General features: G+C 36.9%; 1 protein-coding gene across 2 annotated transcripts in view; it reads right to left on the bottom strand.

Annotated features, from left to right (window-relative positions):
• COL24A1 (collagen type XXIV alpha 1 chain) overlaps positions 1-17,789 on the bottom strand; it is a 323,524-nt gene that overhangs the window by 74,289 nt on the left and 231,446 nt on the right. For both annotated transcript variants that reach the window (XM_079777790.1, XM_079777791.1), the window contains exons 38-43: positions 11,213-11,266; positions 9,326-9,433; positions 6,335-6,388; positions 4,525-4,578; positions 3,810-3,866; positions 477-530 (exon numbers count right to left, since the gene is read on the bottom strand). In XM_079777790.1, coding sequence (XP_079633916.1) covers positions 477-530; positions 3,810-3,866; positions 4,525-4,578; positions 6,335-6,388; positions 9,326-9,433; positions 11,213-11,266 — 381 coding nt within the window. The remainder of the gene's footprint in view (positions 1-476; positions 531-3,809; positions 3,867-4,524; positions 4,579-6,334; positions 6,389-9,325; positions 9,434-11,212; positions 11,267-17,789) is intronic.

Genomic DNA, 17,789 nt, shown 5'->3' with positions numbered 1-17,789 from the left:
TTATTGAATTCCTACTATATACCAGGAACTTTGTGTTCTAAAAATTGGGGATATAATAATGAAAAAGACAGTGTTATACTCATGGATCTTAAATTTTGGTGGTGTGAGATAGACAATAAACAACCCCCCCCAAATATGTAAAATAAGATATTATAGATAGCATTAAATGTCATGAAGGATAAACAAGGATAATATGATATAAAGTGATGGATAGAAAGAGCAGTTAGAGAAGGCCTCTCAGGAAGTAACATTTCAGCTGACATCTGAAAGATGAGAAGAAAGCAGCAATGGGAGGAGATGACGATGATTCTAGAAAGAAGGAACAGAAAGCACAAAGAGCTGGATTTCTTCTAGGATCAAAAAAAACATGACATTACTAATTATCTCAATGATGCTTATTTTCATTTGAAACTGAGCAGAACAACAGAGAACCCTATTCAAACTTAGAAGCAAGGTGTGAGATTTGCAGTGGTTACCTTATATCCCTCTTCTCCAGGCTCTCCTCTCTCTCCTTGTTCCCCCATTGGACCCTACAGAGACCACATGCAAAAACAATCAATTTCACAACTGGATCTAAAAATTTGTAACCAAATGTATAATAAATTTATTAAGTTCCATTAAGTAACTTCAAAGGATTAAATCTCAATGACACAAAGAACATCATAAGCATTGAATTTTTAAAGAGATTCTCATGATTCTGCTAGAAAAAATATTTTAAAAATGAAGTATAAATAAATATAAATTCTCAGAAATGTTGAGAGGAGACTTGACGTTGGGTGGTGAACACAATATAATGTACAGATGATGTATTATAAAATTGTACACCTGAAACCTATATAATTTTATTAACCAAAGTCATCCCAATATAGTCAACAAAAAATAAAAAAGTATTCTCCAAATAGTATTTAATTTATATAAATGGTATTAGACTATGAAAAAATATAAATATTCAGATGAATTAAGTATGTTATACATAGTGTCAAAGTTACTTGCATTCTTACTTAATTTAAGATGATTAAAAAAGATGTAAACAGGACCACTCAGCCATTTAATTTCACTTACTATACTTTACAGTTCTTAATCATTAATTATATTATTTATTCTCTAATCTGTGAAATTTAAAAATCTTAAAGACACAAATTAACCTAATAAACACTACACTTATTAATTTTAATCCTTAATGTAAAAATTAATCTAATAAACTCACACTTCTAACTTTTCTTAACATTTTAATATAAAATTTTTGATATGATAAGCTGTTCAAATGATCTAGCTTAAATTGCACTTGAAAAAATCAATTATCACATACCAGGATCTACTTTCTGAAAAGAAACTCAGATTGAAATCAGTTGGAAAAACCATAAAATTTATTCTGAACAATTAGTTTATAAACTTGAACTTATTCCTTTGTGGAAAATAAAGATAATAGACATAATGTAAAACCCATGATCTCTGATTCGGCTTTAATTATTTAGAATCTTGTTTAAGTTTCCATTTGTCCCATGTATATTAGTTAAAATCACCAGTGTTATGTTAGACTTTTAATATATTTATTAAGTTTCAGTGACATTCTTTGATCCTGGCAAAGCTGAATCTGGAGAAAAGAAGTACTACTATACTCCATTTACCCATACTTTTCCATTTGCTTTTAAATTTCTTCATTATTTCCATATTTTTCCCCCTCTGAGGATTAGAGCCTTCTCTTTTAATAAAGAATCTTATATATTGTTTAAATTTTTTAAAAAAAATATTTTTATTGATTTCAGAGAGAAAGGGAAAGGGAGATGGAAACATCAATGACGAGAGAGAACCATTGATTGGCTGCCTTCTGCATGGCTCCCACTAAGGATCTAGCCCGAAACCCAGGCATGTACCCTTGACCGGAATCGAACCTGGGACCCTTCAGTCCACAGGCCCACGCTCTATCCATTGAGCCAAACCAGCTAGGGCTTATATATTCTCAAAGACAAGTTTGCCTCTAGGCATACGAAATGGCTTGATTTAATCAGAAAAATTCTAGAATCTTTCCTTTCTATTTCTATAACAATGTATAACTTTCAACATTCACTAAAAATCCAGTTCAAAATATCTGGAGTGACTACATATTCTGATCTTTCTGCTTGAGGATTCTCTTTTAAAAAATATATATTTTTATTGATTTCAGAGAGGAAGGGAGAAGGAGAGACAGATAGAAACATCAAAGATGAGAGGGAATCATTGATCGGCTGCCTCCTGCATGCCCCCTACTGGGGATGGAGCCCGCAACCCAAGCATGTGCCTTTGACCGGAATCAAACCCGGCACCCTTCAGTCCACAGGCCGATGCTCCATTCACTGAGCCAAACCAGCTAGGCCTTGAGGATTCTTTTATCCTATATAATATCATGTGAAAACTGGAAAATTTAACCAATTATATTTATTTCTGTCAACTAAGCATTCTTATTTATTCACTTAATTTTTTACAATAGCTATTTTTTTTTGTTTATTTGTTTAAAGTATTACATGTGTCTCCTTTTTCCTCAGATAGGACCCTCCCCCCATACCACTCCCAACCCTGAGGGCAAGCCCCCACTGCCCCAATGTCTGTGTCCATTGGTTATGCTAATATGCATGCATACAAGTCCTTTGGTTGATCTCTAACCCCACCCCCTTCCCCTGCCTTCTCTCTGAGGTTGGACGGTCTATTCAGTGCTACCTTCTCTCTGGATCTATTTTTGTTCATCAGTTTATGTTGTTCATTATATTCCACAAATGAATGAGATCTTGTGATATTTATCTTTCTCTGACTGGCTTATTTTACTTAGTATAATGCTCTCCAGTTCCATCCATGCTGTTGCAAATGGTAAAATTTCCTTCTTTTTTATAGCAGCATACTATTCCATTGTGTAGATGTACCACAGTTTTGTAATCCACTCATCTGCTGATGGACACTTAGGCTGTTTCCAAATCTTAGCTATTGTAAATTGTGCTGCTATGAACATAGGGGTGCATATATCCTTTCTGATTGGTGTTTCTGGTTTCTTGGGATATATTCCTAGAAGTGGGATTACTGGGTCAAATGGGAGTTCCATTTTTAACTTTTTGAGGAAACTCCATACTGTTCTCCACAGTGGCTGCACCAGTCTGCCTTTCCACCAACAGTGTATGAGTACAATAGCTATTTAAAAAAAAACACCATTGTTATAGTCAGCCCTTAAAATACTTAATTAGGAGACTGTAGATAAGTGATCTTTAAAAAGTATTAGTTCTAAAAACTGGTTAGATGAGTCTTTTTTTAAAAAAAAAATCTTTATTGTTGAAAGTATTACATTGGTCTTTCTTTTCCCCCCAGGGTTAATCTCTTCCAGCCAGCTCCAGCTTCCATCCCCACCTCCAGGCCCTCAGGTTACCAGTAAATGAATCTAAATCATTTGCATGTGTAAACTACTATAAAAAGGGGACAAATCAGATTTTTAAAAATACTTCAGAAATAAATCTGAATTTGATGATTAAAGAAATATCTCCCCTAAAATGTCTACAGTATGTCATTTTTAAATAATCTCTATAAAAGTTGTTATCATGCATTTAATGCTGAACGTTAGATTTAGAAAGTCACTGTATTAAACTTACATATTGTACAAAGGACCTTGACCTGCATATAAATAGCTTTCATATTTAGATTATGTCGCTCCAGATACTGCTGTTCTATAAAAATCATGTTACAAGAGTAACAAAATAAAATTCTTTGAAAGGATGTGACTGATGTTTTGAATCTATTATAGCAATTACATTTTATCTTGAACATCAGAATAATTTTAGAAAAAGACCTACTGGTTCACCTCGAGGCCCAGGTGCTCCCAGGACTGTGTTATCTTCTCCTGGGTAACCCTATAACGAAGATAATGATTTACAAAACAACAAGTTAGTAAAATAATCAGCACAATATACAGCCTCTTATTTTCTAATATGTCATGAAATATACAATCTGGTTTTATCTTTTTTAAATAGAAAAGTTTTACCTACAAAACTTAGCATATGATATTTTATTCATAGTTGTAATTCATATGAGGTTCTCCTTGGAAGTGTCAATCTGCTTTACTTGCATAAAAAGCAGCTTAAGATTTTTCTGTGTCAGGTTTCCAATGATGTTACAAATCAAGCGGAGTACTGTTGTAGTTATTCTTAACTCACAAAACATTTTACTACAAATGTACTAGGGTTAGTCATTTAATCTAGAGTCCCCCAATCTCTTTCAATAACAACTTAATTTTACTTTTATAAAACTTTACAGGTTGCAAAATACTTTAATATATGTATAGTATTTCACCTCAATCTTGAAACAACCTATGGAAGACATTTTAATGATTTATTGAAATTTTTCACCCATTGTTATTTCTTTGTTTTTCTTCTAGAATTTGCAATACTTCCTAAATTGAAAAGAGCTTCTTTTATTCTTTGAAACAGTTGCCATGCATACTTTCAGAAAAAACACATGAATTCAATGTTTAACTTTAGGATTAAAAAATCAATACACACACACACATACCTTTTCTCCTTTAGGTCCTGGCAACCCAGAAAGTCCTGGTTGACCTTTATGGCCCTAACAAAAGGACAAGTGAGTAGACATTCTCAATAACATTTGTGCATGCTCTACCTAAAACCACCAGGGCCACCCTATTAGATATTGCACTATTTTGAAAGAAAAATAGGATTCACTCTATAAGGGGATGAGGCCTAATATGCTTAAAAGGTCTATCAGGGAGATTTCATCTTAATTTGCATACTTGGGATAACATCTTTATATAAATGTTTTCATGCAAATATATACTTTATTTTCAACTAGAGGCCCAGTGCACGACATTCGCTCACTGGAGAGGGTAAGGGGGGAAGGGAGGGTCGCTCATCCCGGCCTGTGCCCTCTTGAAATCCGGGACCCCTCGGGGGATGTCTGCCTTCCAGCTTAGTGGGAGAGGCTCCCATCACCGCCGCTGTGCTCGCCAGTCGTGAGCTGGCTTCTGGCTGAGCAGCACTCTCCCTGTGGGAGTGCACTGACCACCAGGGGGCAGCTCCTGCGTTGAGCATCTGCTCCCTGGGGGTCAGTGAGTGTCATAGCGACTGGTCATTCCACTGTTCGGTCTATTTGCATATTAGCCTTTTATTATATAGGACTAGAGGCCCAGTGCACGAACTTCGTGCACGGAGGGTGGTTGTCCCTCAGCCCAGCCTGTACCCTCACCAATATGGGACCCCTTAAGGGATGTCCAACTGCCCGTTTAGGCCCGATCCCACCGGGATCGGGCCTTAACGGGCAGTTGGACATCCCTCTCACAATCCAGGACTGCTGGCTCCCAACTGCTTGCCTGCCTGCCTTCCTGATTGCCCCTAACCACTTCTGCCTGCCATCCTGATCACTCCCTAACCACTCTGCTGCCAGCCTGTTTGCCCCCAACTTCCCTCCTCTGCCGGCCTGGTCACCCCTAACTGCCCTCTCCTGCAGGGTTGATCACCTCCAACTGCCCTCCCTTGCAGGCCTGGTCCTTCTCAACTGCCCTCCCTTGCAGGCCAGGTGCCTCCCAACTGCCCTCTCCTGCTGGCCATCTTGTGGTGGCCATCCTGTGTCCACATGGGGGCAGGATCTTTGACCACATGGGGGCAGCTATATTGTGTGTTGCAGTGATGATCAATATGCATATTACTCTTTTATTAGATAGGATAGAGGCCTGGTGCACGGGTGGGGGCCAGCTGGTTTGCCCTGAAGGGTGTCCCAGATCAGGTGGGGGTTCCCTTGGGGCATGGGGCGGCCTGAGCGAGGGGCCTGTGGTGGTTTGCAGGCTGGCCACGCCCCCTGGCAACCCAAGCGGAGGCCCTGGTATCTTGAATTTATTTTCCTTCTACAATTGAAACTTTATAGCCTGGAGCGGAGCCAAGCCTGGGGCTCCCTCCGAGGCCGGCGGCCATTTGTGTTGGGGTTATAATTGAAACTTTGTTGCCTTAAGTGGGTGGTCCCGTCCAGGGTGTGCGGAAAGCTTTGCTTCCCCTGTTGCCGGTGGCAACCCTGGCCTGCTCTTTCAAGCTCCATTCTGCCGCCATTTGTTTGAATTTGTTTACCTTCTATAATTGAAACTTTGTAGCTTGAGTGGAGGCTTAGGCCTGGCAATGGCAGGCGGAAAGCTTGGCTTCCTCTGTTACCTAGGAAACCTTGATCTTTGTGGCTGTAGCCATCTTGGTTTGGGTTAATTTGCATACTCGCTCTGATTGGATGGTGGGCGTGGCTTGTGGGCATGGCTTGTGGGTATGTCGGAGGTATGGTCAATTTGCATATTTGTCTATTATTAGATAGGATTAGAATTGCTTACTCTATATCCTGGAATTCCTGGTTCTCCATCAGGTCCCATCAATCCTAAATGTCCCTAAAAAACAATATTAGAGAGAAAATAGATACTTGTTTAAATCATTAAACTTATACCGCTATTATTTAAAATTTAGATTTCTTTATGGCACAAAATTCCACCTAGTCTGAAATGGGAAAACAAAAAATCGCACTCTAACTTTTGCCTCATTTTTCTTCTGAGCCACAAAAGTCTCACAAAAAAATGTCTCTTTGGCTTACATCAGGCATAAACATCCTTAATCATATTAAGAAAAATGCTTCCAATTGTCATAATCCTGCAGGTTTCTAGCAAGTTCTTGGAAATGTAGTTTGTATTTGTCAAATGTTGGTAGATGTGCTTCACTGAATATTAGAGAATGAAGCCTGCTAGTTTTTGATACTGTCATGATGGGAACAGGGCAACTCTGTACTCATTGGTAGTTTCAGATGCTTTGATCAACAGTTTTAACTCTGGTCAAAGTTGTTAAAATAGAAATGGTTAAACACTTGTGTGCAATAATCACTCCATGATTCCTATTATTAATATTTTACAGATGAGTAAACCACACACATTATAGGCTATTTAGTAAATGCCTTTAAACTCCTGAAAAGATGACTCAGACAACCAAAAAAAAAAAAAAGCAAAAACAATGATTTGAAAAATGTCTTAGCTTTCATCATATCAAAAAGTTTCCACATCAACTCTTCTATTTGAGTCTCAAAATAAATAGGAGATGAGTAAATCAAGGCACAGAATGGGTATGTGACTAGCCAAATATTACACTAACCAGAAGTTTAATGTAATAGACAGGATAATAAGTAAGAGGAGGTGATATGAATATTTACCTAAAGAACCCATGAGAATCACCTAAACTGATTAAAGTGAATATAAAGTCAAAATATAATATAAAAATAAGTAGACTGCTTACAGACTTCTTACATAGCACCAATAAGGTGTAATGGAAAAAGGATTACATATAATAAAATCCTTAAGAAACCAACAATAAACCTAACAAGAAAGGTATAAGAACAGAGATAAAGAAAATAAAACTTTATTGAAGGATATATAAGATATGAGTAATGAATGGAAAGACATATGGTGTTTTTCTATTGAAAGATTAAATATTAAAGGAACTTGAGCTGATTCTAAAGTTTATATGAAAGAGGAAATTGTAGTTAAGAGCCAAACTTTTCAGAAAAAATGAATTATGAAATATTTATCTCAAAAGATACTGCAATAACATAATAATTTAAATAATGTGGTATTGACCCCCAAATAAACTAATGATTGAAAGAAGAAAAGAAAGAGAAGAAAAGCAGACCAATGGATATTTGAGAGTTTAGTTTATGGTAAGGGTAGCATTTCAGAAAAGTGGGAAATTGCTTGTTTATTAAATGTGTTGAGATAATTGGTTGTCTCAATTTGAGCCAAAAAAATTTAGTCCTTTACAATTACTATCATAGTAAAAAACCGTCTGTATGTTTAGAAGAATTAAGGGTAAAAATAAAGCTATAAAATATTACAAGAAAGATATGGAAGAATATTTTTATATACTTTAGGGAAGGAAGGCATTTTAACAAAATAAAACCTAGAACTATATAGAAAAAGACTGACAAATATGACTTTGTGACAATTAAACAATATTAAAGGATAAATGAAAGGGATTATATTTGTGACATATTTTGCAGCACATTTAATAAAATACAACATATAAAATACATAAGGAGTTATTGAAAATCAACAGGAAAAAGACTGCAACCTAATAGAAAAACATGTACAGTGCATATGACTAGGCAACTTCAAGAGAAAAAAATACAAATTACCGAGCTGCAATCAGGAAAATGTAAATAGAAAAAAATAAAATATACTATTTTATTTATCAAATTATGAAACATTAAAAGGATTCATCTGAAGTATTAGTGATAAAAGTGTAAATTTGGAGAAACCTCTTAGGAAGGTAGTTTGGGAATGTGTCAAAATTTAAAAAGTGAATATTTTTTATAGAGAAAATCAAAGTAGAAGAGTACATTAAAGGCAATACTCTGGATAAATTAACTTATGTGTATTAAACGTTATCACATTATTTAATGTTTTTGAATGCATAATTCAAAGAGAGAAAAATATTACTAATTCAAACAAAGGGAAGGAAAAAGGCCTGGAGTAGTTAGATGGCAGTAAGGGATGAAATACTTAAAATGAGCAGGAGGCAAACCGTCCTCCAACAGATGACTCATGCAATGTTCTCCAGCAGGCCTTGGAGAAAAGTCTGGCATTTGTGTGACACTTAAATGGAGAGTAGGAAATACACATTCATTTTGTAAATAAGCTTATGAAACAGTGAAAAGACTAAATTGGATAATCTCTTAAGTAGTTTGCATCTCTCATGCTGTGATTTTCTGAACGGGCCCCAACACATTAGCAACATAAATTTGCTATTACAGGTTCAGAAGTATCACACTATCCTTGTTTCCAACATCATGTAAAGTTCTTTCAAAAGATGAAATATTATAGACATTATGGAGATTTATCACAGTGGTTAGAAAAATCATCTCTAGATAAGCACCTGGAGTCCAAGCATATAAAGAAAACCCATTTTCGAGTAAACCTAATTTTTAAAGTAATTTGTCAGCCACGACAGCGGAGTTTTATACAGATGTTAAATCCTGATTTTAAGTGCAAGACATATAAACTTTCCTACTTAGGTTAAGAGTTATAATCTGATATTTTTAAACCTCATTTCATATTTTATTTCCATTTTAAGTTTTTTCCCCTTTCCCTTTTCGTGTCCAGAAACCACTAAGCCATTTAAGTACTGTGGAATGCTTACAATTCTCCACATCCCAAGGAGGTAGATTATTTTCAATGGAACTATTGCTTTTTCTGTAAAATTAATCAAGGAATGAAGCTTTAAGGACATGGATACATTTCTTTTCCATCCTCAGTGAACTTAGTTCTGGAAACCAATCAAATACTCACCACAGCACCTCTGGTTCCTCTGGCACCCTTAGGACCACTTTCCCCAGCCTGCCCAGGAGCGCCTTGGCTTCCAGTTTCTCCTGTGGGCCCTATTTGTCCTTTATCACCCTGTGGAGGTCATTAATAAGAGAAAAAAGGAAGGAAAAACAAATTTATACTTGGAATAATTAATTATGTCATATACCTGAATGACTCCAGATAATATACTGTAAGCGAAATGCTATGAATAGTAACTTTGCTTTAACTTAATAGTACTACAGACCACCACTGATGATAATAACATAACATACCATCACCAAATAGGTTATCTTAAAAATATAATTAAAAGTCATTTTGGAAAAAGAATTTATAAAATTATTTTGGCCAAACAAGCAGAGGAGATCTGAGTTAAAAATAACCAAGTTTTTTTATTTTGAAATTTGTGTATGTATGCATATCTGTATGAATGTCTGCATGCATGCATATATTGATTATAACCATGAGAAAATATAGGCCCTATTGAGAAGCCTGTTTCTATAGAGAACTTCAGTGCCACAAAGATCTGTTTAATGCAAAAAGGCTTTAGTGCGCAGCTCTGTACAGTGTGTTCAGGATCATCACTCACTGGTTTGGAGTTTGCCTTTAAAAATCTGTAACATTTTCATATCATTTTACATCCTTCTAAAAACCAGTTATCTTCTGTTTTCCATTAGGCTGACTGATGATTCTCTAGCACCAAAACATAGCTGTTCTTAAACAACATTAAGAGATATAATTAAAAAAAAAGAAAAAAAAAGAGATATAATTCATTTTCTGAATGTGGGAACCCCCTGTTCTACTATTGATATTCAAATACACACAAAGAAAAACTAAACTGTGACCAGAGTCAGTGAGAACGTTTTTAGTATTCATAATAATTTACAGGCTTTCCTAAGGGTGCAGGTTATTTCCTAAGGGTGCCTGCACTGTCCCATTTCTAATGTTGATTTTAGGCATAAAATTATGTATGCTGAAAAGAGACTTTACTATTCATGAGAAAGAATGGCAACTAAAATTCACTTCATTCATTTTTCTTTACCTTTTATTACCCTTATACTGTTCCCAAATTATGAGAAGGATGTACTAGGTGTATATTAGCAGAAATGATAGAATTGGGATTTGGGAACTAGAATATGATGTGATTGAAGTTAATTATAGTAAAAGTATTCAGGTTTAGAAGTATCACGCAACCCTTGTTTCCAAAAGTTCATGCAAAAAATGAAATATTATTAGACATTATGGATTTTAGTACAATGATGTAGTATAGAACTGATTAGTACAATGGAAAAATCATTTCCATGTCTCACCAATACTTAAATTACTGACCCCACATAGAGATGAACTTTTAATTTTGATGTACTAAAATTTTAAAAATATGTAAATTTTAAAATAAAATATGAAGGGAGCAAATAAAACATTTTTCATTTGTGTTTATTAGTTAATATATGGAAAACATAAAACCAATTATTAACCTTTTCAACTAAAGAAACACAATAATCCAGAAATAATTCTAATCATATTTCTTTTTCTAAAACATTTTATTGAAGTTGTTATTAAAAAGCACAAATGGTATATTATTTTCCTTTTCTCTTTTTTCTGGCTTATGGTCTACTAAAGAAATTTTGGCAACCAGAAGGAAAGGCAAATATCTTTCTAGAAACTACAAAGTGGAAAATGTGCCTTCATATAATTAAGGTGATTAGTACTCCTAAGAGGAATTAAGTATGAATTTATGTAAATGTCCTTTTTTAAGGTAAATTTATATCTTTATTACTTTATATATCATGCAAATAAAATCACAGCATTCTATGGGGCTCTGAGCATATCAGGGGAAAGAAAATCAGCATAAAATAACATAAAAATGTTTACCTTTTTTCCTGGATGACCTCTTTGACCTGGAATTCCCACAATTCCTTCAGGTCCCTGAATATTCAATATAAAAAAAGTAAACAAATTGTTACAGAAAGTACTAGATAGGATGTTTAAATACTTATATTACATGATTATTGAATTGAAGATTAAGTAAAGATGAGAGTTACTTTTCCACAATATTATGTTTGTCTAATCATCTAAAAAGAGGTCATGATGACTTAGAGGCACAGCTGTTACTAGTGAGTAAAATTCACATATACAGACTGGCCAAGATAGACAAAATTAAACAGTTATTTATTTATTAGAGGAAGAAAACTACTTGGTTTCAGCATACACATTTTGATTAGCAAGAAAATAATTAAAGTAAATCCAAAGGCATCATTTCAGCATCTCTATGAGGTAATGTGGGTTCAATATCTTATTCAATGTATAGGGTTACAAAATATATCTAATCATGGTCAAGGAGAACTCAACATTTTACTGGAGTCGAGGATTAAAGAGAAATTCTTTGATCTGTGGAATGAAAAGGGAGAAAAATACATGGAGGGAAGGGAGGTAGTCATATTAAACTGTTTAAAACAATATTTCATTTCATTCTACTTTGTTTATACAAAAGTAGACTAGAAGTTCAATATACACTCTTATGTTTAGTAGAAAGTAAATAAAATATTTTAGATGTCATGTGCATTTGCAGGTCAACAATGAGATCCACAGTAAGCCAGGTTGCAAGTCCTAAAATGGGTAATAATTAATCACGGTATTCCTTGCATCAGTTGGAAATGAAAATGGAAATCTCAAACTTGTGTCCCAAAGCTTGGCAAACTGCAAAAAATGATGTAGACAAGAAATAAATTGTGGTTTACCACTGTGCTATGTAGGCTCTTGATAAATATTTGTTGAACGAATAAACAGATACCTAAGGAAATGACTCATGCCCTATGCTCCTGAACAAATGCTCTTCTAGTCTCAGAAAGTCACTCAATTTAGACGCCAAAGTGGTTAAGTTCTATTGCTGTAGTTCTAGCTGCATCCAGAGGTTGAAATTATAGTTGCACTAAACTGAGACTTCTTTGTGGCTAGTACAAACTTTTAAAATGAGGCTGATTAACTGTCACAGAGGTTAATGGTGTGAGCTTTTAAAAGGCAGACTGCTGCAGTTTCATATTCTGGCTCTGTCACCATAGGTAGATTATTTAACTTCTAAAGGCCTCAGTTTCCTGTTACAAAAAAGGGGTGTAATACTAATTGTTCAAAGGGTTACTAAGATTAAATGAGATGATGCATTTAAATCTTAGAAAGGACCAGACATACTGAAGAGCTCAATAATGGAGCTACTCAGAACCTTTTCACGTATGGGTGAGAAAAGAGGTTGTCTGTATTTTATACTGCATTTTTTTCTCTTATGATTAAGAGAAAGGTCTCCCCTGGTTCTTTTGTTCACTTTCTTCCCCCCATTTAAAGATAGGTGTGTTTTTTTCTTTCTTCTTTTCTGTTTTGGAAGGGTTATTAAACTTCCACTGATATTAGTTGGTTCATTTTAGTGCCTGTTCTGAAACACATAAGTAATATTTTGCTACAAAATGTTGCCTTTTAAAAGTGAGCATGACTACAACTATTTTGTGTATTTAGAAGTTTGCAGAGCAGACTAGAAAAATAGCAACGTTTTCTACAATGTGCATGTTTTAGTAGATTTCTTTAATGATTACAAAAATGAGTGCTTTTATATGAAAGTCACATTGAGAAAGAATAGTTGACTTGATGTTCAGTCTACTCATAAAATAGAGGATGGAGTTGGGATTTCCTATTGATTATTTAAAACTTTGTGTGAGTAGCTGTATTGTCTCAGACATAACTCATCACATCTATTTTTAACTACTCTATTGAAATATAATTCATGTACCATATTATGACCATTTAAAGTGTACAATTCAATGATTTTTTAGTATATTCACAAGTTCTGCAACCATCACCAAAATAAATTTTAGAACATTTTTATCACCCCCAAAAGAGGCCCAGTACCCATAAATAGTCACTTCCCTTTTCCTCCAAATACCTCCAGCCCTAGGCAACCACTAAACCACTGTCTGTCTCTACGGATTTTCCTATTTGGGACATTTCATGTAATATGTGGTCTTTTATCACTGGCTTCTTTCACTAGGAATGATGTTTTCAAGTTCATCAGTGTTACACCATGTATGAATATATAATTCCTTTTTATTGCCAAACTAGAGGCCTGGTGCATGAAATTCATGCATGGGTGGGGTCCCTAGGCCTGGCTGGTGATCAGGGCTGGCCTGGGCCTTCCTGCTGGCTGCTGGCCGGGGCCTGCCGGACCGGAGGGGGGGTGGGAGAAGGGGAGAGGAACCGCAGGAGGTTGGCCGGCTGTAGGAAGTTGGCTGTGGGAGCGAACTGACCACCAGGTGTCAGCTCCTATGTTGAGCGTCTGACACCTGGTGGTCAGTGTGCGTCACAGCAACCGGTTGTTCTGGTTATTCTAGCATTCCGGTCGCTTAGGCTTTTATATATATAGACTAGACCTGGCCATTGTGGCTCAGTGATTAGAACATCGGCCCACGCACTAAAGGATCTTGGGTTCCATTCCCAGTCAAGGGCACATAGCTGGGTTGCAGGTTCAATCCCAGTCCCAGTGGAGTACGTGTGGGAAGCAACCAATTAATGTGTTTCTCTCTTATCCATCTTCCTCTCTCTCTCTCTCTCTCCCTCTCTCCCTCTCTTTTGCTCTCTCTCCCCCTCCCTCGTCCCCTCCCTTCCACTCTCTCTAAAAATCAATGGAAAAATATTCTCAGGCCCAGCTGGAGTGGTTCAGTGGTTAAGAGTTGACCTATGAACCATGAGATAACGGTTTGATTCCTGGTCAGGGCACATGCCTGGGTTGTGGGCTCAATCCCAGTGTGGGGCATACTGGAGGCAGCCAATCAATGATTCTCTCTCATCATTGATGTTTCTATCTCTCTCTTCCTCTCTGAAATATAAACACACACACACACACACACACACACACACACACACACACACACACGAAATTCGTGCACGGGGGTGTGTGTCCCTTAGCCCAGCCTGCACCCTCTCCAATCTGGGATCCCTCGAGGGATGTCCGACTGCCCGTTTAGGCCCAATCCCAGTAGGATCGGGCCTATACGGGCAGTCGGACATCCCTCTCACAATCCAGGACTGCTGGGTCACAACTGCTTACCTGTCTGCCTTCCTGATTGCCCCTAACTGCTTCTTCCTGCCAGCCTGATCACCCCCTAACCACTCCCCTGCCAGCCTGATTGATGCCTAACTGCTCCCCTGCCAGCCTGATTGCCCCTAACTGCCCTCCCCTGCAGGCCTGGCCACCCCTAAATGCCCTCCCCTGCAGGCCTGGTCACCCCTAACTGCCCTCCCCTGCAGGCCTGGTCCCCCCCAACTGCCCTTCCCTGCAGGCCCGGTCGCCCCCAACTTCCCTCCTCTGCCAGCCTGGTCACCCCTAACTGCCCTCCCCTGCAGGCTTGATCGCCCCCCAACTGCCCTCCCTTGCAGGCCTGGTCCCTCCCAACTGCCCTCCCCTGCTGGCCATCTTTTGGCGGCCATCTTGTGTCCACATGGGGGCAGCCATCTTTGACCACATGGGGGCAGCCATCTTGTGTGTTGGAGTGCTGGTCAATTTGCATATTACTCTTTTATTAGCTAGGATAGAGGCCTGGTGCACGGGTGGAGGCCACTGGTTTGCCCTGAAAGGAGTCCCGGATCAGGGTGGGGGTTCCCTTGGGGCGTGGGGCAGCCTGGGCGAGGGGCCTGTGGTGGTTTGCAGGCCAGCCACACCCCCCTGGCGACCCAAGAGGAGGCCCTGGTATCTGGGATTTACTTATCTTCTATAATTGAAACTTTGTAGCCTTGAGTGGAGGCCTAGGCCGGCCAGGGTGTGCGGAAAGCTTGGCTTCCTCCATTACCGGGGAAACCCAAGCCTCCTGCTTGCTCTGTGGCCACAGCCATCTTGGTTGGGTTAATTTGCATACTTGCTCCTGATTGGCTTGTGGGTGTGGCTTGTGGGTATAGTGGAGTGATGGTTAATTTGCATATTTCTCTTTTATTAGATAGGATAATAGCCTACTGTATGGATAGAATTAATTAATAAACGTTGATTAATTCATCAGTTGATAGTCATTTGGGTTGTATAAGTTTTAATTTGAACCCTCTTTTCAATTCTCTTGAGTATACACCAAGGAGTGAAATTGCTGGGGCACACTGTAATTCCATGTTTAACATTATGAAAAATTGCCAAATGGATTTACAAAGTGGTTGCACCATTTTACATCTCACCAGTGATATAAGAGGTTTCCTATTTCTTTATATCCTCATCAACACTTGTTATTTTATTTTCTTTCTTTTTTTGTATATGTGTTTGTTTTTGATAGCCATCCTAGTGGATGTAAAGTGGTATTTCATTGTGGTTTTATTTGCATAATGAATAGTGTTGAGCATTTTTCATGTGCTTATTAGCCAACTGTATATCTTCTTTGGAGAAATAGCTGTTCAAATACTTTGCTCATTTTTCAATTGGGTTACTTGTCTTTTTATTACTGAGTTGTAAGAGTTCTTTTTATATTCTGGATACAAGTATCTTTATATATATGATTTGCAAGTATTTTATCCCATTCCTGGGATAAGATTCCAGGGAGTCTTTTCACTGTCTTGATGGTGTTCTTTGAAGTATAAGACTTGATTTTACTAAAGTACAATATATCTATTTTTTATTTTGTCACTTGTACTTTTGGTGTTATCTAAGGAAACTTTGCATAACCCAAGGTCATGAAGATTTATACCCATGTTTTCTTCCAAGACATTTATAGTTTTAGCTCTTAACATTTAGCACTGTGATCCATTTTGAATTAATTTTTGAGTGTAGTGTAAGTAAGGGTCCATTATGTTTTTGCATGCAAGTATCCAGTTGTTTTGCAGCACCATTTGTTCAAAAGATCATTCTTTCCTCATTAAACTGTCTTGGTACATAACAAGCTTTTGTAATTCAAATTTATTTTGTTCTATTTAGTCCCTGGAACTTATTTTATCCCTTGAGATAGCCAACAACACTAGCTATTATTAAAGTTTAGAGGTTATAGAGTGATCCCTTTGAAGACTATGCTCCTCTTCTGCTTGGAACCTTTCAATGGCATGTCACTACACTTTGAATAAAATCCAAACTTATTATCATGGTTTAAAAAGTCCTTCATGATCTGCTTCTTATCTATTTTTTCAAGCTCATCTCAAACAACTTTTCAGTATTTACTATGTTGCTGCTGTAATAACTTCCTTTTAGTTTTACAAAAATATCTAGATCGTCCTCACCTCCATATCTTAGTCCTTTTTATTCCATCAACCTTGAAGGATCTCCCAAAGTTCTTTGCATGAATGGCTCCTTTTCATTTTTCAGGTCTTAACTTACTCTTCCCTTATCCAAGAAGGCTTCTCTTACTGCTCTAGTGGAAATAGGCTTCTCTGCCTTTAACTAGTCAGCTTCCCTTCCTTTAAGCAGTTATTCCTTTTCAATACCCTGTTTATTTCTTTCATTGCATTTATCACAACCTGCAATGATCTTGTCTATTGTTGGACTTCTCCACGATATCAGAAAATCCGAGATCAGGATATTGCTAATTTTGTTCCCCTTGGTATTCACAATGCTTATTGAAGCAAAGTTCTTGGTTCATATAAGGCATTCATAAACCTTGTTTTCAATTAATGAATAATCAGATATATTTAATAGAGTCCTAGTCTATAAGGCTAATAATAATTGGAAACATCTAAGCTAATGCTTTTTAAAAGCTATAAAACACTTTTCTTTCAAAGAAAGCCTAAACAGAAGCTAATATGTTAAATATATACTCCACGATCTTTGAGGACTCAAGTAGGAATAGAAGGAACAGGAGCCCAGTCAGCATCCTCCCTGACACAATTATCTTGGGAGGTTCTGCATATCTCCAACTCCTTTCTTATATGTAATGAATAAACCGAGAAACTAAAGAATGATTTGCCCAACAATGTACAGCTCTGTAGTGGAAGAGCAGGGGTTTGAACAATTCTTGCATAGTGGCCATTGTAGGGTTCCTTCTATTTCTGAGTTACTCTATGGCACAACTATTCAAAACAAACAAGCCTAAGACCAAAGTCATAAGAATCTTTCAGAACTTAAAGATTTATATTATCCTTTACTCTTTAATGACACTGACCTCGTATTTCCAAACTGATTATTTTTGGGGTTTCTAAGGAAGCAGTCTCAGAAACAAGAGTCCTGTACACCTTACTATTCTTAAGGTAGCCACCTGTACCTAATATCTTTAACACCTTAAACAGATAGGAAAAATCACACTTCAATAAGTCCAAACAAGTTTTGTCCTAAAGGAATAAAATAAGGCCATTTCATTTTTATACATTCAATTTTGGAGTCCATAGCTTCACATCTGTTTAGATCTTTGATACCACAGAGATAGATTTTATTTTTATTTTTTAGGAATGGACGATAGACCATAAGTTAGGCAGATGTTTCTTCTCAGATGCTTCCAAACTCTTTTCTCAT

The sequence above is a fragment of the Cnephaeus nilssonii genome (assembly GCF_951640355.1).
Source record: "Cnephaeus nilssonii genome assembly, chromosome: 7".
NCBI classification, from domain to species: Eukaryota; Metazoa; Chordata; class Mammalia; order Chiroptera; family Vespertilionidae; genus Cnephaeus; species Cnephaeus nilssonii.
Note: the sequence above shows the minus strand (reverse complement) of the source record. Positions and strands in the feature narration are given on the sequence as shown.